Source organism: Rhamphochromis longiceps, linkage group LG11 (assembly GCF_057381845.1).
Source record: "Rhamphochromis longiceps isolate RC_006_pf linkage group LG11, R_longiceps_female_GT1.1, whole genome shotgun sequence".
Classification (NCBI taxonomy): domain Eukaryota; kingdom Metazoa; phylum Chordata; class Actinopteri; order Cichliformes; family Cichlidae; genus Rhamphochromis; species Rhamphochromis longiceps.
In genome coordinates this window covers 35,934,316-35,960,302 of record NC_140567.1, presented here as the reverse complement: position 1 = coordinate 35,960,302, position 25,987 = coordinate 35,934,316, and the positions used below count along the sequence as shown (strand labels likewise).

Below are 25,987 nucleotides of genomic sequence, written 5' to 3'. Positions count from 1 at the left end.
CCTCCTTATACAAGACCACAAGTCTTTTCCCTCCATCCCAACAACAGCTTCCATTTACCTGCTAATTATTCCTTTAATTTGGGAGTCTTTTTCCACTTGCTGCTGCCGTAGCCTCCTCTCACTGTCCTCGAGACGATTCTGGTACTGTAGGAGGATCTTATTGGTCTGCTGCTCCTGCGTGAGGAGCCTCCGTTCATACTCCTCCAGCTTTTTGTGGGACATCATCAAGCGCTCCTTCAGGGAGTTGATCTCCTCCTCGTACTCCCGTACCTGAGGTAGAGATGTGAAAAGAATGCTAAATTAGAGCAGTTTATTGCGACGCTGGTGCGTACATGCCTTGCTTTCTTGGTCACTGCAGTGCCTGGTGGATTTGAGTTCTCTAAACACATTCATGAAAGCATTGGAAACCACCTCCAGATATTCAAAATTAGGCCGGCTGCCTTTATAAAGGATGAGGTACAGTAAATATGCCAAACTGCAGAAAAAGAAAAAGAATGCAAACAAGTTGAACATTTGGCTCATGGCTTTTGTTTCCCACAGTTTGAGACCTCTGGACTTCTGTGTCAAGATCAAATCTGAGTGCCATCTGCTCAGAAATGACAGACATAACTCAATGTTCCTCTGACTTCAACTGAAATGTTAATTAAATAGTTAAAAATTAAACCTACCCTATCCATGCGTGACTCATCCATGCTTTTTGAGTACTCCTTAAGTTTGAATTCCTCACGGTCAATCCGAGAACTTTCAATGTCAGCGGACAGATGAGGCATGTTGGAGACCCAGGCCACCGTCCGCTCATTGGCTGGCGTTGGGGGATTGAGGGTAGATGGAGACTGGGAACCCTGGGAAGAAAGGTCAGCACACTGAATATGAGAACATGAATTTTTAATTGAGTGAAAGTCACTTGCATAAATTTGGTGCACGATGTTACCCAAAATGCCTCAGTGCTACACGAGTTCATACATTTTGAGCATGGCTGAGCCCTGGTGGCTCCCAAGCTCTTAATCTTGAATGTCAGTTTTATCCCCTAGATAAGCTAAACACTGACATCTTACACGTTGTTGTTGAGAAATAGCTGTGAGCACAGGTGCTAAAGAGAAAAAAAAATAGGAAAGTTAGATATTAGGAGAGTGTGCAGCAGTTACCTGTTTGCTCATAGTGGGTTTGAGCAGGTGCTGCTGTTGCTGAGGCTGCTGCTGTGGTGACTGTTGAGTGCTCTGACTGGTGGTTCCCTGTGGACTCTGGCTTTCCCTGACAGAGCTCTGCTGGTGGGGCAGGCCCGGGGCAGTGTTGTCTTTGACGGAGAGCTGCCGGGGCCCATGCTGCCTGCCGTAGCCGGATTCTGGCGACTGGAGAAGGTTTCCGCTTTGCGGCCTAGTTTTTGCAGGAGCAGAGGGTGCAGCAGCTGCACTGACGGACAGCTGATGGGAGGTCTGGGATTTGACACGCTGGGTGGGAGGCGGAGCAACAGAACTCTGCCGCATAGGTTGGACTGTGGAGGGAGGCGTGGTGGCCAGGGAGGAATGGGAGGTTCCCGTCTGGGAGGCCATGCCCATCATTTGTTGCTGTTGGAGATTATCCTTGAAAAACACGTGAATGATAAATTAACATTTATACTAATTCACTTATCAAATTGGAAAAAAATTCAGTGGGTTGCCACACTTGGGTAAATTGCCTCAAATACTAATGAGACAATAAAATGTAGTAACAGAAGTTCAGTTCGAATGATGAATTGATGTGTTTCAAGCATTTTGAGATTCAGTCAATGAAGGTGATGTAACAGTAGAAACATGGAGCTGTTATTCATCTCTTCCACAGTGTGCCTTTTGCCTTGTCTCCCTCGCCTCCCCCCCAACCAGTCGCAGCAGATGGCTGCACCTCCCTGAGCCTAGTTCTGCTAGACGTTTCTTCCTGTTAAAAGGGAGTTTTTTATTCCCACTGTTGCTAAAGTGCTTGCTCATAGGGGGTCATTTGATTGTTGGAATTTTCTCTGTATTATTGTAGTATCTTTAATAATAATAATGTATACTTTATTGATCCCTGTGGGGAAATTCCTCTCTGCATTTAACCCATTCACTGTGAAGCAGTGAATGAAGCACTTTACCTTACAATATTACGCACCTTGAGGTGCTCCAGTGCTTTATTCTAGCTCAGTATCTTGCTCAAGCACCCATAGACATACAGACCAGGTGGGCTGAAGATTCATCCACTAACCCTCCAATAAAAGGACAACCCACGTTACCCAATCAAATTCCAGCTTACAGCACCTGGTATCAGCACCAGACACTCAAGGATCCAAGTACTAACCAGGCCTGATTCTGCTTAGCTTCCTAGATTGGATAAAACTGGGAATTGACAGAACCAATGCAGCCCCTTGTCAGATGAGGCCTGCATGGCATTCTAGTTTGATTCAGCTTTTCTGACAGGCAACTTGTGTTTTGGCTTTTTACATTGGTGCTCCTGCAGTGTGATGTGTGATGTAATGTAATGTGATGTAATGCAAAAAGTGAGACACTTTTTCAAGTTTGACCCGGTACGCCATGTTTATGACAGGTTTACGTTGTCCTGGTTAATGTCAAGCTGTCATCACAAAGACATATCAATCAATGTAACTTTGTAATAAAAATGACATTGTGACACTTAATGACAACAATCATAAACATTCACAAAGATTTGTGACTTTGTGACAAGAAGACTTTGTCATGACTTCTTATGATGGCGTCATGTCTTAAGCTCATCCCTAAAAAAAGTGTGTTACCATCACACTAGACAAAGAAAAACTGCAAATCCTCAGAATCAGAATTATATATTATCAATTAATATATATTATATATTCCTAATAAATGTTGGAATAAAGAGATCTTTTTGGTGATTGACTCTTAAAGCTCGGCTCCACTGTCAAAGAAAGGCCCAATTTTTGAGGGTTTCAGTAAACACGTTCAAACGTTTTTGGGCCTAGTTGATAGTTTGGCACTGCTTTGGAGCAAAAGAGGTATGAAGCATACTCACTGAAGGACTTTCACAACAAATTGATTAGAGTGGAATCAAACAATCTTCTGGAACCAATTTAATTATCAATGATTCATAATTTACTGTTTTCAAGTTAGAAAATCTTTGGCGTTTATTTTAGAGCATTTTGGGATTTTTCACAGTCTGGTTTGTACAAAAGAACTGAAGCTCAGGGTATGAGACTGTGATTATATTTTTTTAATCAATGTCTATAACATTGTTCCTTTTTTATCCTTTGTGCATAATGAAAATACTAATTCAACATCTATAGTAATACCATTTCACATGTAAACATTATTACATAGCGAATTTATGACATTACAGAAATACAGTGAGAGTCCATTTACCTGCATATGCATGGACATCTGCCTGCGTCCATAGTCAGCCCTGCTGTAGTCGTCACTGTAGCTATGTGAGTGGATGATGCTGGGTTGTCCCAGGTGACCGTCCCTGGTCCTGAGGGTGGACAGATCCTCACTGCGAGAGAACCCTCCATGGGCGAACTGTGGGATGTAGGACTGGTGAGAGGGTTCGGGCTCTGGGGCCAGGAGAAGGGGTGCGGGGGGTTGAGCCCGGCTGTGCTGGTGATGGAGCTGTTGCTGTTGAGGCCCATCAGCAGTCGCCAGATGAAAGAGGGGATTCTGGAAGGAAAGCGGGTAGCGCATGGCGGCGGCCTGCTGTTGCTGCTGCTGGGATAGCGAGTCGGTGGTGGTGCCCATCTGGCTCAGCTGGCTCAGCCGGAGGCCACCGGACATGCTGGAGCCGCCAGAGCCAGCTGACAACCTCCCACCGGCCCGCAGCTGGCTGCTCAGGCCCGACCCCAGGCCGCCACCGCCTCCGCTGCTCAGCCCGCCGAAGCTGCCCATACCGGCGATGGAGGCCTGGGAGGAGTTGAGCATGTCCACCGACTGCAGGTTAGACACGCTGTTCATTCGGGAATCCTGGAGGTCCATCATAGATACGCTTTTATTGACACTGAGCACCTAAATAATAAGGGATATGAGAGGCTAGTGTGCCCCCTGTTATTGCTTATGTTAGGTGGCCACGGATGATGGGTGAGGGTGGTGCGGGTGTTTTTACCGCGAGGCCTGCCTGGTTATCGGAATGCATCAAAGTATTTCCCAGGAAATACCGCTAGGATGAGTTGCGTGGTGAATCAGTGGGAAAAAAGCAGATGTCATGATATACTAGAGCCTCGATCACACGATGGCAGATTCTTACAGTATGACCAACATGCACGTCATACTAATCTCACCTTGATAAAGGTAAACCTAGCGGATGGGATGGTGATTCCCCGAGTCAGTGTGGTAAAACTCACCTTAGGATCAGGTTCTGTGATATCCGAGCTGCTCGTGCAGTACGCTGGGCTGGATCGGGCCAGGGGAGGGCGTGATACGTAAAACATGTCTTTGGAGGATGCTCGATGAGGATGGTCACGGTCCTGAAAACTCATCTGGGTACGAGATGGCATGACCCCTCCGGTGGATGTAGGGGAAGGCAAACGGGTGATATCTATAGAGCTGGAGAACAGCAGAAACAGGAGGTGAGGAGTCTAACAAACTCTACACTCTTCCCCTATGAACAGTTTATTTAGACACTATATTACTATATTAATATGATTGCAAGTTGAAAGCTAAATACAACAACGCTGGAAGAAGCATCTGAATCGTTTCTTCAGTTGGTTAAAATCAAGACTGAATGCTTCCTCTGTTATTAAACTAGGATGTATCACTCTATCAGGCTTTTATCTATAGCTAAATTCAATGTAACAAGCAAATGTGCGGTGTGTGGAAAGAGCGAGAAGGTCCTTGAACATAGGTACGCTGCCACAATTACATAAACATGAATTAAATATCTTCATTTTGCTCTAGTCATGCCGACTATTTTTACACAGTTTTATGCAGTGTTAAGATAAGTTCAGTGGTTCTGAACATAAAGCTGAAATCCCCTCTATAGAGTCAGTGGAACAATCGGAAGTGGATTAATCTGATTAAAATTACGAGTAAGAGGGTAGGGGAAAGTTCTGCTGCAAAAATCTGTATTTTCTTTCTCTAATTTTAGGCTTTTGGAAAAATTTTGTTGGATGTTGTTAGCTTAAAATGTTATTTAAATGAAACCTTAGTAAGGTGTCTCTCCGAGGAGATCTAGGCAACCGAAAGTTGCCATGTGGCACTAGACAGAAAAAACAAGGCTGCATGCAAAAAGGTTCAAGGCCAATTTTCTTAAGCAGCGCTCTGCATTTTTAAATAATGACACAGCTTTTTCATTGAAAAAAATTAGCTAAAAAAACAAATCTCCAGCTGTTACATAAATGTAGTGCAGAAAAAAGAGCCACATCTCCCGTAGTATTTTTACCTACTACTGCACAACAAGGAGAAAAGAAGCATTTGTTGAAAGACTTTTTCAAATATGCACTGCAGCCCCAAACTTTCCTAGACTTCACTTGGCAATGGTAACCACAAGAAGGCAAATGTAAGATGCAGTCAGATGATGGATGTCCTTTGCAAAAGTATTTCCAGTAGTGGGAAACTGCATCACTTAAAAAGAACATCTTCTGGATTTTATTCTCTTGACCAGTGGCGGCTCCTGAAAAAAATCTCAGGGGGGGCAATTTTTATGATATCGACTAAAATGACCCATTTAATGAGTACATCAAACAACACAATTTTAATTTAAATTTAAAATGAACAACCATATTCTGGCCATTTGTATAGATTTGTAAAAATGAACAACCACGACTTGCGCTGGAACCAACTCCGACAAAAAGTCCTGTTGTATGCTTTTGACTTCTCCTTCGTTGCCTGGGTTAGTTGAATTTCGGGCTTGTCAGGTCCCAACTCTTTAACTTGCAGTTTTTCTGCCATTGTCCTTCTGGCAAAAGGGTAGGTTAGAAGCGATCTAACCGAATTTGGGGGAGGCTGTGCCTCAACCGTTAACAATACCGCTGCCATCGTCTCTCTCTGACCTTATAGCTCACTTAGGCTACTGACTGAGGTAAAATTCTAGAACAGCAAATCTTCGCGCGTTTTCTGCAGGGGCGCAATTTTAAGCGCCCCCAAACCATTTAATTCAGCGACGCTGATAGGTCAAATATTTATTATTTTCCCCTGGCAACCATTTAATGATAGGCTATTTCGCTGCATATCAAGGGCGCTTTGACGAGCGCCCCAGAAGAAGAAAAACACCGTTTGTTGGTTGAACTTTAATGAGTCAGCTGGTGAAAATGTTAAAATACGCCTGGCTGTATATGGGCACACACATAGTAAAACTATCATTGATGAATTTTTTAAAAATATATATTTTTACTCCTCCACATTTGGGGGGGCGGAGCCCGAGCGCCCCCTATGGGCCAGCCGCCACTGCTCTTGACACTCTGTGAAAACAACTCAGGTTTCAGCGTTTGAAACTGTTTAAAGTCTCAAATTCCTACCTATTAAGATCCCTCATCATGAGATTTTGGAACTCAGAAGAGATGCCCCTGTTGAAGCTGGGCCGTGACAGCAGCCTGTCCGACTGTCTACCGGGCTCTCTGTCTGTCTGATGGCTGGGCTGCCTCTGGAGGTGTGGGTTACGCAAGGCCATGCTGATGTCATTCAGGAGACGAGGCAAAGGACCCAGTTTGATGATGGCATCCTGTGGTTGGAGGGAAAACAAAAAGAAATGGCACTTTAGCTACATATTCATTAAAAAACATTTTTGTGTAATCTAATGTAAGTGTTTTTCAGTACGTCCATCTCATTCAACACGCACTGGAAATGTAATCACATGGAGTCTGATTTTGTGAAACATTTGAGGTGAGAAAACAACAAGACATTTTTTTTAGATGCAGCTTTTAAAACCGAGTCCTAACAATACACATCGAATCTCAGCACGGCTTAGTCTGGCTGCACAATGTAAGCGATGTACTGTGTTATCAGAATGTTATCAACTGAACTCTGGCAATTCAATTTAAACTGTAATTATGTTTAGTTTTTAGTTTTACTTCACTTATTTTATGACATTATTTCACTTGCATGTGAGAAAGCACAATGTTGTTTTCCAGTTCCAGAGCAGCATGATTAGGAATGCAGCAGTATTATTACATATGAAACGACTACTTTGATGACTATAGTAGGTTAAATTCAGGATACTGTAGCGATAAATAACCCACTGTGGATTTTTTTGACGTATCATTTGATTTTTACCAGTATGGTTGCAGTTTATAACAACAGATATAATGCTTTGTGTTTACCTTGCTGAGTTGAGCCATAACCTCCCAGAGGAGACTGTGCAGTATAGACAGCTCCCTGCCCAGGTCGATGTAGCCCTCAAAAGCGCCTGCATTGCTGACACTGTCCAGGTTGGAGATCTCGTAGAGGAACTGCTGCATGGAGCCCCACTCCATTTCTAAAAACTCATTCATGAAACACATGTACTCCTCTTTGCTTCCAAACCTGCAGGTGGGAACAAACAGAACAGGGCGGGGAGGACATATGTGTGTGACAGGGAAAGTGGTAGAAAAAGAACTGAAAAATATTTTAGCAGGGAAATTAACTCATTCACTGCCAGCCATTGGCAGTGAATGAGTTAAACCCATTGACTCATTCACTACAATTGACGGCTATAGACGTCAATGGCAGTGAATGAGTTAAATTGTAGCTACACTCATAATCTTTGATTTAATAATAGTTTTTTCAAATAAATGTCATTAATTTCAACTGTTTTTGTATTAAAGCTCAAATCTTTAATAGTTTTGGGCACTGTAAAGAAGAAATATCAAACAATTAAACGCATAAATTCATTTATTTATTTGTTTTTGTCATTGATGGTCAGCTTTTTTCCTTCCCTAAATACATGGATTAAAAAAACAGAATTATTTTCATAAAGTTAAATATATGAATGAAATGAAATAAAACTGACTTGGAGAAGTTAGCCAGGTTTTGCACTACTTTAGCGATGAGGGTGAGTGTGCGTGATGTCTGCTCATCTGGATACTCCTGGGTGAGGTTGAAAAGCGATGGCGACATGATAGCAGGACACAGGAAGCGCAGGAAAAGAGAACCGCTGATGAGGCGGTCAGCGATGTCTTCTCGACCCCTCTCAGCACAGCGCACTCGCCAGGAGGCAAAGACTTCCTTCAGCTCTCGAGGGAACACACTATAAAGCAACATAAAAGGTTTCAGGACAAACTAGGTACATTTAGATATTCCACCGAGAAGCTGTTTAAAAGCCTCATCTATCTTTATTATAGCGAAGAGAAATAAACACAGTCTAGTAAAGGAGTTGCTTTTTTTGCATTATTAACTACTCACCAATGGGAATTAACAATCTTGCAGAGTGCCAATTCACAGCACATTCGAAGATTGGCTTGGTGGTCTGGTAATACAGAGGGTGGTATTCTCATGGGGTCAACTTCACAATTTTCTTCTGACTCATACAAGGCCCTTATGAACTCCCCTGCAAGAGACATTTCATTAGCAACAAGTTTCAGTGTTATTAATAAAGAAAACATCATCCACAACAAGATTAATATGAAAGAAATCAATTATGAGACAACAAACCGAGCATTGCCACACTGCCACACTATGCTGTTTAAGTAGTCGTAGGTGAGGAGCTGTCTTATTGGCCAACAGCAAATTACAACAGTAGTTACTTTTAGCTCAAAGTATTTTCATACCAATATAGCATATAGAAAACAATTCTCAGAAATGGACTGCTGAGCAGAATTCACTGCACTGTATTATTGTGTATTATTATTACGAGCACTTAGCACTTACTGGAAATCTCTGGAGAAACTGTCTGTCCCTTTACACTCCTATGCACTACCTTTATGAACACCAAAGCATTAAATGCACTCAGTGTTAGAAAATTAAGAGAAAACTTTACTGAGAAACAACTGAGAAACTGTTTGTCACGGTACTGGGCCATGAGGCCCAGGGTTTAAGTTCTAATGCATTTTTTGTATCCACATGTGTAGTTTAACACATCTAGTTGTTTTCTAGTTTGCAGTTTAGTCCTTGGTTTCTTAGTCCCTTTTGTCATCTCTCCCTGGTCCGTGTGTCTACCTGTCATGTTTCATGTCTCTTGTTAGGTTAAGTTCATGTTCTATCTCCATGTCTCTGTGTTTCCTGTTTTATTTTGAAAGAGTATGGGGTTCTTTGTTCGTTGTAGTTACTGTTACTCTCCCCTGTATTGTCATTATGTTTCCTTCTAGTCAGCTGTGTTCTCATGTGTCTCCACTTCCCCTGATCACCTCATGTGTGTATTTAAGTCCTCAGTCTTCCTTTGTTCGTCGCCGCGTCGTCTGTTCTACTTCCCCCATGTTACACCAGGTTTCAGGACTCTGTGCTGGCCATGTCCATGTTGCTTACGTGAATATGTTTCATAGTTCTTTGTTGTTCCAGCACAGAGTCCTGTTCATAGTTTTCTCCGTCATGTGCATCATTGTCACCCTGTCTTAGCCTTCCCTGCTGTCTGAGTTAAGTGTCAGTTCTTAGTTTTCCCAGTTCAGTTTCTAGTTTAGTTTTGCCTCAGTGTTTTCTGTTGTTTGCCACGTTAATCAGCCCAAATAAAGGCTCGCTTTTCGTTTCAAGTTCGGTACTGTCTCCTCGTCTGTGTCTGCACCTGGAACCTCACACTCCCACATACGGTCCGCCCACCGCAGACCGTGACACTGTTTATGTTATCCTATATATCATTGTTTACTTGGAGTTAGCTTACCTTTATTTAACTTTTATTTTATGCTGTTTTTTTACCCACCTTTTTAAATTTGATAAAGTTTAAGTTTAATTAGGGCTTAAAGTTATGAAATATTAGATGGACTGTGTTATTTATTGTATTAATTGCCCATTTAAGGTGTCTGTAGCATTATTGAATGAAATGATAGTATTTTATTTGTATGTTACTTATTATTATTTCAAAGTACATCCTGATAATGAAGCCAGCTGGTGTACACTGATCACTTTATTCCACCCTCTTATCTAAATATGATCACTTTTAGCCTGTTAAAAACCAAATGGCCACTGCCATGAAGCTCAAGTTGTCCATAAGACACTGAAGTCTTCATGTTCATCCTACAATCCAGAATAATGATGGCTGAATACAATTATGTTAAATAAGTTCTCGATTTCATATGAACTCAAGCAAACATTCATTAATGAAACCAGGCTAACGATAACAACATATCGAGCTCGTTGCTTCCTCTCAGGAAGTCGTATTTCTCGCCTTTTGAGGAGAGCTGCTTCTTGATCTCACCGCCAACAGACTTGTGCTGAGCTCGGATAATCACATAATTCAATATATCATCAAACTCCACACAGCAGTGCAAAAAAGACACAAGTTTGAGTACCACGAAAAAGTTGAAAATAATAAAATTCCCCACACCCAACCAAACTATCTTCTGCATGCAAAAACACTAAGGCATGCTGAGAGAAAGTTGGGTCTCTTAAGTAGGATTTTCCCCCCCTTTAATTAAAAGTTTGGCTATTTCCCAACTTTCAAAAGTTGATCTGCTGAATTTTAAATTGGTTTGAACACAGGAGCGACTAAGTCAAACACTGCAAATGCTCCGACTCACCTATAGCATCCTTGAGGTACTTATGTCCAATCAGTTTGAGGTACTCTTCTATGGCTTTGGTGGCCAGAGTGTTCTCTCTGAAGATAAGGTGTTCTCGGTCGATGAATCTGTCTACCTCACACATTGCCATGTCCGATAGAAAATCCTGGAGAAAAGGGGAACCGAGTTACTATTTTCCTCCTAAAATAGTGTTTGTCAAGTAGAGGACTCAGTGATCTCATACCTTAGCTTTCCCTGTGCTCTGAAGTATATGCACCAGAGCACAGGCCACTTCCTCTTTGCTCTTGACACTCAGCACAGGCTCCAGCACAGCACACAGGGTGCGGTAGTTATTAGTGACATACTCTGCAAACTCCTTATACAGCTCCATGGGCAGGATGTTCATGGTCTGAAAGCGGGATTTGAGGCGTAGAGATGCATTGATGATCTTCCCTCCTCCGACACCAGCTCCCTTGGTGAGAACGCTGGGCTGGATGACTGGGTACCACTGCTCCACAAACTGACGTCCAGTGATGCTTGAGATGGGGATGCTTACGAGTCCTAAGTATGTGCTCTTTTCCTTAGACGTGAAAAGCAAAAACAAACATTAGCTGTGGTAAAGAAACATTGTTTCTTTCAGTTCTGCATAGAAATATTTTAGAAAACTAATCTGAAAGTCGGAAATGTCAAAAAAAAGTTCATTTTAAGCTTCAGCAATGAATTAATTATGAGCAGCAGGACTAACGCTGGATCCCCGGAGTGCTGTTTGAAGCTAGAGCTTTACTGTGGCAGCGTTACTCTTGTACTGAGCTGAAAATGAGAATGACTGGTTTTGTGACTCAGTATTAAGTCACTTACTTCTTAAGTGCTAATTTTACACCTCACAGTATTACTCATGCATTTGCTTTATCTTTTAAATTGAAGTGTTTTCACTTTTAGTAAGAATCTACCCTGTCACCACAGGTGATTACCTCTTTACCTGTGGTATACCCCAAGGTTCAGTTTTAGGTCCTGCTATATTTTCTATCATATGCTTCTACCAGCTCTTAGTACTGTGCAGCAGATACACAGATATACCTTGCTGGAGACCTCTTGACCCTAAAAGCATAGTTGCTTTTTCAGTTTCACCTCTGTAGCACTGACTGCTCCATAAATAACATGACATCTCAGTCCTACAAACCTTCCATTGTAAAGCCCACTAACAGACATTTGGAAATACCATTTGATTCAGCTTTGACGCACACATCGAGAGCAGCTGTTCAGATCTGTCTGCATCTCAAAAATAAAACCAATGCTCTCACACAATTCATGCATTTATTTTCTCATGGCTGGACTACTTCATCTCCCTCTTTTGGGACATACATGAAAAGTCACTCTGCCTGAAACTAGCTCAGAAAGTTCCCTACTGGTTACACGGTCCTGGCTTCTCTCCACTGGCTTCTTGTGCATTTTGCAACTGATTTTAAGAATTTACTGATCACAATTAAAGCACATCTGCGGCCGCAAGCTATGCAGCAAAACAGTTGGCCCAATTTGAACTAGTTCATAGCCTTAGATCCTCAGGTAGGTCCTTCAAGCTGTTCCAAAGTCGAGGCTGAAATCTAAAGGCGACTGTCGGGATTCTTTGACTTTAGAACAACCTGGCTGAGTAAGTACGGCTCAGACAATCAGGGAAATCCTTTAAATTGTGTCCTACAACACTGGCTTGCAGATTTCACTTTATGCGATCTATTTTATTTATATTTTTAGTATTATTTATCCTTTGTTTTGTTTGTTTGTTGTTGTTTTTTTTGCCTCACTTGTCTTATTTGGTATCTTTTCAGGACTTTTATTCTTTTATTAGTATCTATATTGACATTTTGCATTTGCATTTCTGTTTCCTGTTTTGTCTTGTTGCTGTTATAACTATTGCATTTAGTTTATCCTGATTTTGCTTTGCTTTGTTATTAATGATGTTATATAAATAAAGCTAGTATAATTAATGTTGTTGATGTAGATGTGATAATAAGAAAATAAAAAAATAAGTCGATAAAATTCAACTTTAGGATATTTCAATTGTATTCGTTTCAACAACTTTAAGTTAATATAAATGACTCATTTTCAGACCTTTATGCTACCCTACAGTTCTCTGTGTCACCTTGCGTCTCTTCTTGTCTGTCTCCTTGTATAGATGAAGGCGTAGGTTGCGGACAGCTGGCAGGTTGTTGAATTCAAAGTGCTCGCCCCAGAAAACGGTGTCGGTGCGGGGCTTGCTGGTGGTGCGTGCATACAGCATGTCGTCCAAACATAGTTCGCAGTAGTATCGTTTCTTTGCTGGAAGCTCGCGGGCCTCTATGATCCACAGTTTGAGCACATTGTCCACCCTCCGGCTGTTGTCCTGTGTGGAGAGAAAGTCAGGTCAAGCAAGGCCAAGCATGTCTGATAAAACATTTAAAAGCTTTACAAAGACAAGATGATACAATGCAGGAGGAAACATGACAGACGGCAAAGAAAAAAAAGACGTGGAAGCAGAGAGAGTGTGTGCAAATAAAAGGTGACAGCAGGTCAGCCTGCAGGAGAAAAGAGTAAATGACAGGAAATAAATGTCTGGTGACATGGCGGTTTGGCTACTATGATAGTGGGTTGTACTTGATAAATTGCTCTCAACTCTCATCTTGGATACAGAGACAGAAAACAGCATGAGAAACACACAAGAGAAAGAGAACAGAAAATAATGAAGAATGATTCTTTTTATGGATAAAACAAAGTAATCCCCTTAGACATAGAAAAAACACAAATGACACAATACACATGTGCTGCAAACACAATGGACTAAAAATGCTCCTATGGACTGCTACATTCCCCAGCTATATTTGACATCCCCCATGGGAGGAGAGAGTGCTCTGTTGATTACAGAATGATGTTTCAGTAACTGGGAGTCATTTCAATTGGGCTCAAATGCCACTGTTGATGGCCCCCCCGTTTGCTTCAGACTATTTAAGTCCTAATTTAGACGGCCAAATACGTGAGCATCATCAAGATCAACAGCTCTAACGTCTCCATTTGTATGCTCTTTGATAACCAGCGCCAAACACAAGGCATAATTAATTCCAGACCTCTGAGTTTGAATGTGCTGGGCATCTGGTGGCTCAGTTTGCTAGTGCACATACAGTGCAGCAGAGCCAGCATGCGCTCAAGTCCTCCACCTTGATATTATGTTACACATTCCCTTTTGCCAGTATATTTCAATTGTATTACCAAAAGACTAGTGGAATGTTAAATTAAGGTGTAATAAATACTTTTTTCCTGAAAACCGAGCAATCACGGGCAAAAAAAGGAATTAAAAGACTCTAGAAAATTACAAAGAATAATGATAATCCTTCTCTCTGCAGTTAGTCTTATCGCTTATGGTGCATCTGGTCTGAGAAGAAGAGTGCGTGTTGTTTTGGGGGAGTAGGAGGAGAGATTTTGGAGAAAGCGCCTGTTTGGAGTCCTTGGAGCTCTGTGACTCATCCAGGACCCCTGCGGCCGCAGCATCTGGACGAGGCGTTCAACTCTGGTGATGTTTCATCTCAGTCTCGCTTAATAACCCTTTAGTCTCTGGTTGCCATCTAAGCTGCGTATCTCACATGTCTGCTCACTTTTAACAACACTGAGGGGAAAAATTTAGGGAGAGTTTTACTTTACGATGGAATTTGGATTAAAATTAGGATATTAATTATATATGGAGCGAGCATGAAGGGCGATAAGTCTTTTTTAAGATGTGAAGACGCAAATAACATTATAGTACCTTAAAGCGACACTGGAAACGACTTTCCATATGAAAATACACCATCTTGTAGTGTTTAAAAAATACAAGTATATCATCTGCAAAAACTGGTGTCAGATACAAGCACATGGAAAACGAACCTCATGTTAAAACAACATCATGCATTTAATTAAATTGCTTGATTTAACCTCATAAATGTGTCTGTTGTCCTGTCTTCCTCCTTTACAGACGGCTGCTCCTCCCTGAGCCTAGTTCTGCTGGACGTTTCTTCCTTTTAAAGGGACGTTTTTCATTCCCACTGTTGCCAAGTGCTTGCTCATAGGGGGTCATTTGATTGTTGGGGGGTTTTACCTTACAATATAGAGTGCCTTGTTATTGTGATTTGACGCTATATAAATAAAAGTTAAATTGAATTTTTCAGGTTCACAAAATAAATGATTATTAGCATAATCAGTCCTGTAGTGGTTAATGCATGTTTTGAGATCAGGAGGAGATAGATAAAGTGCAGCATCCACAGTAAAATATGAGGCCCCATCCATTGTAGCAACTAAGCATGACCAGTGCCCCGAAAATTGACTTTTACTAGCAAGTCTGCCTGCACTGCTTATATTTTCCAAAGGAAAATAAAGGCAGACAACGTTCTCCATAGATGCAATAATGATATAGTCTTAATCAAATATTAATTTGGGAAAGTTGCCTGTCTTACTTATGATAATTTTATGATTAGACAATCCGATTTCAGGTCCAACAAGTGGGGTTTGCTCTGACAACAAGTCTGGACCACTTGAGAAAAACTACCCATAGATTTTTACTGCCACAAATTGTCTTGTGGTTCTTGCATGAGGCCCATTGTCTGTAGAGAGCAACAATAAAAGACCTAGACTCACGAGTGTTAAATCTTTTACTTCCCTATCAAAGTATCACAGACATGCTGTGCAGGTAAACATCAACCCGCTGTGTTCAATTTACTTATCACATTACCTGATTTGTGGTTTTTCAAAACAGCATTTTGGGTCCTCCCACCATCGACATTACCTTGTGCAGCTTTAATATTTTGCTTGTAGAAGCCACTAAATTGTTCAACACAGACACACACAGACACGAGGATGGAGTTCACACAGAGAAATGAAGCGGTGCGCTCTTATTGAAAACACACAACAACGGGAGACGGGGAGGAGAGAGAGAGACACACAGACAGAGGGATCATCCTTTTTTCTTCCTCTACCGCATCCCTTTCTCTCCCCTCACCTTGTTGGGCTTGACAGCTCTCTGCAGGTTCTCGATCCATTTGTCTCTCTCTGCAGCTGAGCGACACGCAAAGCACTTGGTTCCCGATGCCGTAGTCACCTGAGGTTAGCCAATGGTAAATTCAACAACCACAGCCATTAGTCACTATGGAGACTGCAACTAAAGCGCCAAAATAATGACTTGTATTCACTCTCAACCTCTGTCATGTTCCACTAATGAACAGGTGATGGAAAAGCTGAGAGGACTTAGGCTCATTTAAATGTCCTTATTTTCATTTTCACATTTAAAAAGAAAAGAAAAAAAGCAATCCTATTTGCATTGCACATCACTTTCACTTGTCAGGGTGGAAACAACAGTTTTAGTGTCATTTACTGCTCTGTACACTCTGTGGTTGTGTGCGAGTGTGCCGTGGGCTCTCCGCTGAGCAGCTCAGTTCTCACCTCAAAGCAGTACTCCTGTCCCAGGATGCTCGAGTGCACAGGTTTGATGATAGCGTCCTCGTCCAGAGTGAGGTCCAGGGCCTCAGCGGCACTGCTGGGAGAAAGCAGGGACTCATGGGAGTGGGACTCTTTGAAGCTCTGCATCAAACGGGTCCTGGGAGAGCGAGAGTCGTGAGAGTGAGGAGAGTGAGGAGGCTCTTTTATTAAAGGTCGCTTAGACTTCAGTATTCAAGAAACTACAGGTGATTTCTTCTTGTATGCTAATTCTCCAAATGTGTTGCTTCACATTTTCATCTTTATCTTGCATACTGAAAAACAGCCAAACGAGTGCTGCACAACATACTGATAATTTTGGTAATAAGCAGCTTATCAACACATTCATCCATTCTCTTAATCATTTATCAGGGTCACAGGGGGACTGGGGCTTATCCCAGCTGTGATTGGACGAGAGATGGCGCACACCATGTACAGGTCATCAGCCTGTTGCAGGGCTATGACACAGAGACAGACAATCATTCACGCTCATCTGTGGCCAATTTAGAATCACAAATTAACCTAACACGTCCTTGGTATGTGGAAGGAAATCAGGGTACCCCAAAAGAAGCCATGCAAACATGAAAACTCCACACAGAAAGGTCTCCTTTTCTGTGGTCCTGGCTAGCTGGGGTCCTCCTGTGTGGAGTTTGCATTGTCTCCCTGTACCTGGGTGGGTTCTCTCTAAACCTCCTCCCATATATATGTTTGCCAGGTTACTGATAGGCTGGTTAGATAACTGAGTACCCAAAGCATTTTTGTACAACTTGCCTCATTCTCCCATTCATACATTACTTATTCTATGTAAGTGCTTCCTGTCTAACATTCATATTCTGATGGATGCATCAGAGACTGGAGCAGACAGGGATTAGTAGGGGACCTGCTCTACCTTCTGAGCGAGCCCATTTGTGTGCTAGCCCTGTGACAGGTATGTACCCCACCTCTGCCCCACTAATAGCTGGGACAGGCACCAGCCCCACCCAACTGCTTATCAGCAGATCATTTACAAATATATATCAAATATATATCATCATGCTATGGTTTACATATACAGGTGGCCACTTTAACATTTTCTTACACAGCATAATTATAAGAATAGGATATTTTTTGATACGCCTCTCAACACTGATCTACTGTGGCACCTACACATAACAGCTAACCTAGCAAAAAAACAACAATTTTAAATTATTTATTTAGGCACTTTGTTACTATCAGCCTGTCTCAAAAGGACATAATCGGTTCCCAAGAGTTGGCAGTTTGTCTTGTAATCGGAAGGTTGCCGGTTCGAGCCCCGGCTCGGACAGTCTCTGTCATCGTGTCCTTGGGCAAGACACTTCACCTGTTGCCTAATGGTGGTGGTCAGAGGGCCCGGTGGCGCCAGTGTCCGACAGCCTCGCCTCTGTCAGTGCGCCCCAGGGCAGCTGTGGCTACAATGTAGCTGCCATCACCAGTGTGTGAATGACTGAATGTAGTGTAAAGCCATACAAATACAGGCCATTTACCATTTCTTTAGTTGAGCCTCTAAAAGATGCCAACACAGTTTGACAGGAATAAAACTGTATTTTTGCACCAAAAAGGTAATAATTTAAAAGCTTGCGTATTTCAGCAAGATATAAGGGGTGACTCAAGATTTTTGCAACTACACACGACCAAGTTTAAATGTCTATATCTGATTTAAGAAGCTGTGGTAAAATGCAGCACACACAGTATTAACACGGTTTTCTTTACAGCTGCATTTATGGCATTTATCCGAAACATTTTAAATAACCAATTAAACAATTCTTAATAAATCATTAATCCTGACACACCTGTGCTCACAGCCCACACTAACAAGCAAAGGAGGTCTGTGCTAAAGCCCATTCATCATCACCTACTCCCACCCACACACACATGTAGAGAAGCAGGTAAAATCATAGACCAACTCAGGAAACAGCCACACAGCCACTGAAACAAACACACGATGGCACAGTGAGTCTAACCAGATAGCCAGGACAGATGGTCAGGTGTGATGAAGCCCTTCAGAGAAGAAAGGGGGACGGTAGATTAGGAAAAAGGAAAGATAGAAAAGAAGCTGTATATCCTGCGCTCTGTGTCCGGTTCTTGGCTTCTCCCCTGTTTGGGCTCAAACTGTTTTTGTCTATGTTCAATCATAACGTTCCACAACAGAGCAGTGATTGCATGTACGGGACTGAGGGGGAGAGAAACATAGAGAGTGAGGGAGAGATAAAAATAGACCCAAAGGAATGAGTCAGATTGAGGGTACCATAGAAGAGACGAGAGAAAGAGTGGGGGAGGTCAGGAGAGGATGTGAGAGAAGGAAAGACTGAGAGAGAAAGGGCTGAGGCCTCAGGGATGGAGGGAGAAGACCTCTCAGTGGAAATCATGTTGATTATGTAAACAGTGGATCCTTTGGAGAGGAAGAAAGTGAGAGTATGGATTAGAGGAATGAAAGAGAAAGGGAAAGGAGGAAGCGCAAGGGTCGGGATGGATGAAGGGATTGAGATGAGAGGAGGAGTGATGGAGGTAAAAAGGAGGTCTATGCAAGGTCTCAGTGGACAGACATAAAAGACGAAACACACACACACACACACACATGCATGCAGACACCTTGCAAATAGTCAGTGCATCACAACTGATGAACTACACACCTGGAAAAAAAAACTCAGGGATTAAAGACTAGGAACAAGGATACTGACATTGGGAAGGTGAGCTGAGCTTTGCTGTAGTGATCTAAAAGAGAACAAACCTGACAACAACCACTTTGCAAAGAAAAGCAACTGAACTGAAGCCACTTTTCAATTTCAAATACTAATTAAGCTCAAGACCCATTTCACTGAATTTGCTGCTTTTGTCTTTTATTAAGCTGAAACAAAATGATTGTTGATCAATAAGGTTAGACAAACACTGGCAAAATACAAACTGAAGGCTAATAGTCAAACTGGGTTGTTTGACTCATAATTACTTATTAGCAATAAAACTTAAGCCTAAGCAACGGCTCTCTTCTTTCTTCCAGGTAAGCCTCCCATTTCTATGAAACAACATTTAATATGTATTTATTGGTTTATTTTTCTAATTCTTAAGAGCAGGAAGGCAAGTATTCTAAAGAGAAGTGCTTCTTTACAGACATTATATAGACATACACTAGATGCTTCATTGATTACTGCTATTTAAAGATGCATCAGCATATTGCAACTGCCATATTTTTACTGGGTCTTCTAATGTGTGTAACTCTATGCACTTGCCAATTAAATATAGTCATAACTCAGTGAAGTTTGCACAGATATTCTGTGGATTTTTGGCTTGTTACATATGCTACAACTGCATTTATTTTTGTTTAAGTTTAAAAATGCAAATTTTCATAACACAACACTTATCTTGTGTTGACTGTAATCACAACAGTCCAGTAATATTATGTTAAAAAATGTTCTACTACTCTGCAGCTGCTTTTTGTGATGTTCTACTATAAAAAAAAATAGTGTAAACAGTAAAAACTGAAAGGACTGCTCTCATAATTTTTGTAAATGTTGCTGTCCAGTCCTGCCAAGTTTTGATTTGAACTTAAAGCTACAGATGAGCCATGTAACTGCTTCTCCTCAGTGCTGATGTCCATGCTTAAACACAAAAATAGGTGAGTCTGGACAAGGGTTTACAACACTTAATGCTACTGCAACTACAAAATCAGCTACAAACTTACCAGTTATTGCACATTTTGCTTCTCACTCCTGATATATATGTAATAAATAAGTACTTAAGTAAATGCAGTAATAGGTAAAAACTGTAAAACAACCTTTCAACAGAAGTGTTTGTCCTTTTCTAGAAGCATTTCTTTCATTAAAACTTAAACTGAAAGAAAATCCATGTATTTTATGCAGGGCTGGATCAGAATCCACAGTCAGACCAGCACCCACCCCAGAGGAGCATCTACATGCATATATGTACAGACAATTCTGAAAACATTTAGGGTAGATGTTGGCACAAGTAATGTGGGGTCATGTCAGCGTCTATTGCATCTTAACAGAGAACTTAATGATGGTTCTACAGAAAAAGGCAGCATGTCTCCAAAGATATTAGATTAAATCATTGGGAGGTATAATGTTTGAGATAAAATGTCATGCTATTTAAGAACTGCGATATTCTAGTGTGAAACAAAGAGACATCCCTTGTGCTACATCATGAATATTACTAATAAAAAAGTTTACAGGGTGTGGCTTCGGTAGTGCAAAGACTTCTTTTCTGTTTCCTGTTTTTGATGTTGAATAGATTTGTGTTTATAATTCTTTGGCAGACAAAAAAAGCTATCTCATTACATTATTTAGGCTAAAGATACGCTAATGATGAAGACTTCCACAATTTGAAACCTCAAATATATTAAACAGCTTTAAGAAAAAAAAAAAAAAAAAAACAACGTTATTTTTCTGCAAGACAGAGTACCCTCTGCGACTACACAGAGTAATCCTATGGGGTACTTATGCTGAAAAATCTGAATGGACTGAAAGATCTGTTAAGTTTGGCTTATTAGTGGGAAGAATACAAAAATTATGTGCAAATATGTGCATCGTTGCAGCTTTTAGAGCCTGTTTGGGAGCTCAGATGCATATTTATGCCTGCATGAAATCCAATCCATGCTGAAAAAAAAGGCAAGCCCTCCCTGGATAAACAAACGTAAAAAAAAAAAAAGGAATACAAATGAACAAAGCTGCAGATGTTCACCAGCACCCCTGACAGAAAACACTCAGAGCAAACCAGGAGCTGTGAAAGACGATGGATCAGCCACGAGGGCCTTGGCAAACAACCACGACTTCACATCGCTCTTGACTTTTTTGTCCGTTCAGTCTTCTCAAGTCAGCCGAGGATAATAGACATCCACAAGCTTCCCAAATGAATAAATCATGTGGAAACACACCTTGGCAGACACCTGGCTCTGCAAAGGTGTTAGCACTCTCCTGAGTGTGCTTTTGCCCTCTGTTTGGATTATACAACTGACCTTCACATTTGAAGTTTAAGTTTGCCCTGGGTCTAACTGTCCAGTGGAAGAATACAGAAAAAGTGAATGGACCAAATGAATGCTGAATCAGTCAGTTCATAGATGGTCATTCGTTTTCTGTAAGTATTTTGATTTACTGTTCACTGGGGATGGATTTTAAATATTCAAAGAGTCTGTTATAATTAAAATCAAATGGTTTTTTAGATGCATTTTCTCTTGTTTTTATTGATGGCAGGTACTAGATAATGATACTAAATACTGCCAGAAGGTGGCATTAATGAAACGGGGAGTTTAAAAACATGTAAAACAGAGGAACACTTGACAAACTACCAGATGCTGGTTTTTAAAAACTTGCAGCACAGTAAGAGGAGATGATACTGTAAGCAAGAACTGGAGAAATGTGACAATGAAATTCACAGCTGCTAGAAAAGAGAGGAGGGTGAGTCCTGGGTGTAATCTTTGAGAACATTCGAATAGTTCCTGCTGAATACTGAACAGTATTTTTGCTCAACTCAGTTGCGCACATCAGGCTTTTCAGTTAAAAAAAATGCTGCTTGTCTCCATTTTATGTTTGCACTGAAATGTTTTTGGGATATTGTTTTGCTTTTGGACAAAACAAGCTAGAAGATGTCTGTCACAGTGGACTTTAGACATCTCCGAGAAGAACGCAGAGCTTAATCTACGAAATTATCAGCAGTTATCATTAATGAAAATACAGAAATAGGTTGCAGCCCTTAGCTAAATGCTTTGGATCCTTGCTGTTTATAGGCTGCTTGAAATTAGGCTCAAAACCTTGCACAGTTCCTCATTTATGTTTCTCATATTTGACAAACTAAAAAAATCTGAAGATTTTTGCACTCGAACATCGGTCATGCAACTCCTGTGTTACTGTGTCTGAAGAATTCCAGCACTGCTGCAACTATGTAGATGATACAGAGGAGGTATAATTAAGCAAATCTCCCACTGACTCATTATGGTCTGTACAGCCGCCATATGGCTGTCTGCTGGTTGCTATGGTGAAGCGGGGGATGTTTTTTCATCGGCTCAGCAGAGAAATAGTGAGTGCTGAGTGCAAGCGACAATGCAGTGAGAGAGTAAAATAAACTTAGGACTGTGATAGACATATAAAGGATTACAGAGACGGAGATTAGGCCATACACAGAGAAAGCTGATGCCAAGATACAGATAGAAAGCCAGAGACTGAGCTACTGATAGTGATAGATAAAAAGATTAATAGAGGAAGAGATGACAAGATGGAAAAGAATCAAAAGATGAGATAAAAGACGATAAAGATAGAAATCCATGGAAGCATGCTGATATAGATAGACCCTAATAAATAAATAAATAAATAAAATCTCCCCTTCTAGGCCATCTCTGTGGGTAGAGGTGGCATTGCTTTCACACCAGGCTCCTATTTCTAGAGCGCTCCTTGGAACCACAGAGACCCAATAACTTTTGAGCAACTGGATCTGCTCTGGTAAGCCAAAACACTGACCCTTTAAATTGAATTTATTTTAGGGGATTAAGCGGCAGAGAGTGAAGTATAGCACGGATGTGTGATGAGACTTTTGTGCTGTATGGTTTAAAAAAGGTTTTCAAAAAACCCTGTGTGAGTCGTTAGCAGCAAATGCTCTCTGTCCGCAGCTTCAGGATGTCACAACAGAACTATGAGCTGACAAACTGGGTATGGTGGCAACATTTAGGGTATACAACCTCATGATACAACGTCATGATACAACCTCATGAATGCTGAAAAGAAAACTGACAAGCAGACTTGGTTTTGATGCACTGCCTTCAGGCTAGGACACTGCAGACTTGTCCACTCAGTACTGCTGTTTTGACTGAAACTGAGGGATGTAGCACACTCATACAGTAGTGACTTGACAATAACAAGGTAGCCCTGCCCTAAAACTTACCATGCTTTTCCCATCTTTTTCAAAGATCACAGAACCAAAAGGGGCCATTTCCCTTTGATTTCTACACAACCAGACCTTTTTGCAACCACAGGAGACACCCACTGCTGGCTATTAGTAAGAATGTACTTCTGGAACAGCTTTTTTCATCAGTCACAACCATCCAGAGACTAAGATCTTGTCACCAGTCGACATGAAAGCTCAGTTTGACACACAAGTTGATATTTTCTCTCTGTGGCAGTTTGAGAGGCACGATGAGACAGATCTACAGATGCAGTGCTCAACATTTTCCAAAGAATAATATGCTATAATCTTGCATTTAAGATGATATATCTTGAGATTCTAGTAAACACACGTCCTTTCTAAGCCAAAATCTAATGTGCATTTTTGCCAGACTGACAGAGACTCTCAGTCAGTGTGCAACATGGTCACTAACTGTGCTATCACTGATTATGTAAAAGTAGATACAAAAACAAATAGTGATGTCATGATGGCATCCAAAAAGACAAACAGAATTCATGCATCTGTAAATGCAACAGCAAAATGCAGGACCAAACACAGCCTGTCAGTCCACAAACATCGTATGAAAACGCTCACACACGCTGACTCACTAACCTGTCTTGGTCAGCACTGCGGAAGCGGGGGAGGATCATGTGGCGGAAACTGCTAGTTCGGTCCAGTTTGGGCTGACTCTTGGCCCTCTTGATTGAGCCCTTCAACCTTCTACTGAGGAAACTCTGGAGCGTGGCGGAGGAGGAGAGCGACGACGAAGGCAGACAGATGGAGTGGGAGAGGGAGGAGGAAGTGTGTGGCGCGAAGTTACAGAGACAAAGAAGTGGTTGCCGTGAATCGGAAAAGATGAGAGATTGAGCGGTGGTGAGAGGTCGATGTGGTTGGATAGGACAGGAAAGTATGGTATGAATGCGGATGATTTCCGTCATGTCAGCATGGTTTATAACAGATGTATTTGTGTGACGGCAAAATCAAATCGAGAGACAAACACAAATGAAAGACACGATGCATGATGGGGAGAGCACAAGGTACATTTATTATCAACGAGGAATCAACTTGCTACAGAAAATTGCAATGTTGTAACAGATCCTGTGGTGGGCAGTGGTGAACCATTCAGTCCATAAGAACAGCAGAGTCTCACAGTTTGTCCTAAATGAGCTTCCTGGCACGATACAATCAAATATCAGAGAACTGGAACGAGGAATTGTTCATTGATAAGTGTTCGGTACATATTTTACATTTCATTTACAATTATTTTTTGTCTTTCTGGCTGGAAGTGGTTCCATTTTTTGTATATCAGCATAACACTTAAAAACCACCACCCACCAGATTTTGTATCAACAAACTGCATACTGAACCCAGGATCAGAATCTCGTCTACAAGGAGTGTGAGTGTGCAGTTTCCTGTCAATGTGATGGTCATAGAACTAAAAAAAGATGGGACTTTACTTAAGCTTAAAGAAAATGAAAATGAAGACATCATAGAACTAACAGCAAAATCATTTTACAATTAATAATCTGTTTCAAACCTTTTGAAAATAAAATATATGTTTTCTCTGTTTTTAAACCATATATTGTAAATAAACTGTTTTTGGTCGAGACTGTTAGTAATGCAAACAAGCTAGTGAATGAAGTCCCCTTGGACGATTATATCACTTTTTAAAACATTTGTAGACTTCCTGATTTCACACCCTGTGTTTGCAGACCTCAGATGTTAACGTTACACTCATTCCTGTAATAGTAAATTTAAATGTCCCCAAATATGCATGAAATATCATTACATGCTTTTTCTTCCACTGTCCCCTGAAGACGCTTTGCCCATTCAGCTTTTAGGTGCATCCTGAAGTGCTATCATTTCTAAGATAAGATAAGATAAGATAAGATAGAACTTTATTAATCCCTCGGGTGGGTTCCTCTGGGAAATTCGAAATTCTATACCTACAGCATAACGACATTACTCAGCGGGAGAATGACTGGAGGGAAATGACACCTTGTCATGTGGCATGAGTCATATGGCTTTGAAGCCTGTCTTGAGGATGTGACTAAAGACTTGGCTCCATCTGCTGGTTCCAACCTAATAGTCTGCATGACTAAATCTGATTTGATTAGCCGCTCCGTCTGACACGTTAAGTCTCAAAAAGTAGAAAGTCTTTAATTCAAAGAGTGAGAGAAAATCCCGAAAGCACAATAAAGCACAATAAAGAGAGCTAAGAGGAGGCCTGCGCTTTAGCTTCTGTGGCTGTGTTTGCTGTTCTGCACTTTGTTACTGGCTCAGCTTTGGGTTCATTCCAGGTTACTGGTGTCGTTTAGTGTTCCAGCTCATTTGATGCTGCGCATGTTTAATAGCTGTGTGTAATTAGTTATTAATTTTTTAAAACACTAATTGTCAAACATGAAATGGAATTCTGTCTGAGTTGAACAATATGCTCAAAATGGCGACTGATGTCTTAGCAGGAGATTTATTCTGATGCTTACTTTAGCGTTAATGCTATTTTACACTTGTTACAGCTTGGGGATGATTGATGCTAAATTATATTAAATTACCCAATTTATCGGTTTTGTTAGTTTCCTGTGCAACAATAAATGTAATAAGTCCACATTTTCTGCATCTCTAGAACAGATGTGGCAAGTTCAAAGTCAGCATGACCCACGGAGTCATGGAACACAGCAGCATTTAGAGAGAACAAGACAGACTGAACTAAACTGGAATTATCTGTTAAGCAGGCACTTGTCCCCAGGCTAAGTATGTTTTGCCTTAGGTAAGACGTTGCCGTGGGAAAGCATTCTTATACTGCCATTCTGTCACATGCTGCTGGCTTCACAGAGATGCACACAAGGTCTCCCATGGCATCTGTGCCTTGACATGATGGTCAGGGTAATTGTAGATGCTGAGAGGTAATGATCCTCTTCTAAAGAGGAACAAAGTTTGGAGGGGAAGCCGGAAAGCTGGAGTGGTGGTGGAACAACAGAAGAGGGTTGTGGCTTGTGTCCCATTTGCAACTCGATTTACTTGCTTTTTACTTTCACTTTCAGATGCTGGTTATTAGTGTTTAGGAAAAAAATGTGG

At 41.3% G+C, this 25,987-nt stretch overlaps 1 protein-coding gene across 1 annotated transcript in view; it reads right to left on the bottom strand.

Moving 5' to 3' along the window:
* Positions 1–25,987, bottom strand: part of syngap1b (synaptic Ras GTPase activating protein 1b) — a 77,836-nt gene that overhangs the window by 23,565 nt on the left and 28,284 nt on the right. The window contains exons 3-17 of the mRNA XM_085423840.1: positions 23,525–23,646; positions 15,980–16,133; positions 15,540–15,638; positions 12,681–12,920; positions 10,788–11,123; positions 10,565–10,709; positions 8,301–8,445; positions 7,909–8,145; positions 7,241–7,442; positions 6,440–6,642; positions 4,328–4,529; positions 3,357–3,992; positions 1,146–1,580; positions 669–842; positions 59–270 (exon numbers count right to left, since the gene is read on the bottom strand). Of these exons, the coding sequence (XP_085279966.1) occupies positions 59–270; positions 669–842; positions 1,146–1,580; positions 3,357–3,992; positions 4,328–4,529; positions 6,440–6,642; positions 7,241–7,442; positions 7,909–8,145; positions 8,301–8,445; positions 10,565–10,709; positions 10,788–11,123; positions 12,681–12,920; positions 15,540–15,638; positions 15,980–16,133; positions 23,525–23,646 (3,542 nt within the window). The remainder of the gene's footprint in view (positions 1–58; positions 271–668; positions 843–1,145; positions 1,581–3,356; positions 3,993–4,327; positions 4,530–6,439; positions 6,643–7,240; positions 7,443–7,908; positions 8,146–8,300; positions 8,446–10,564; positions 10,710–10,787; positions 11,124–12,680; positions 12,921–15,539; positions 15,639–15,979; positions 16,134–23,524; positions 23,647–25,987) is intronic.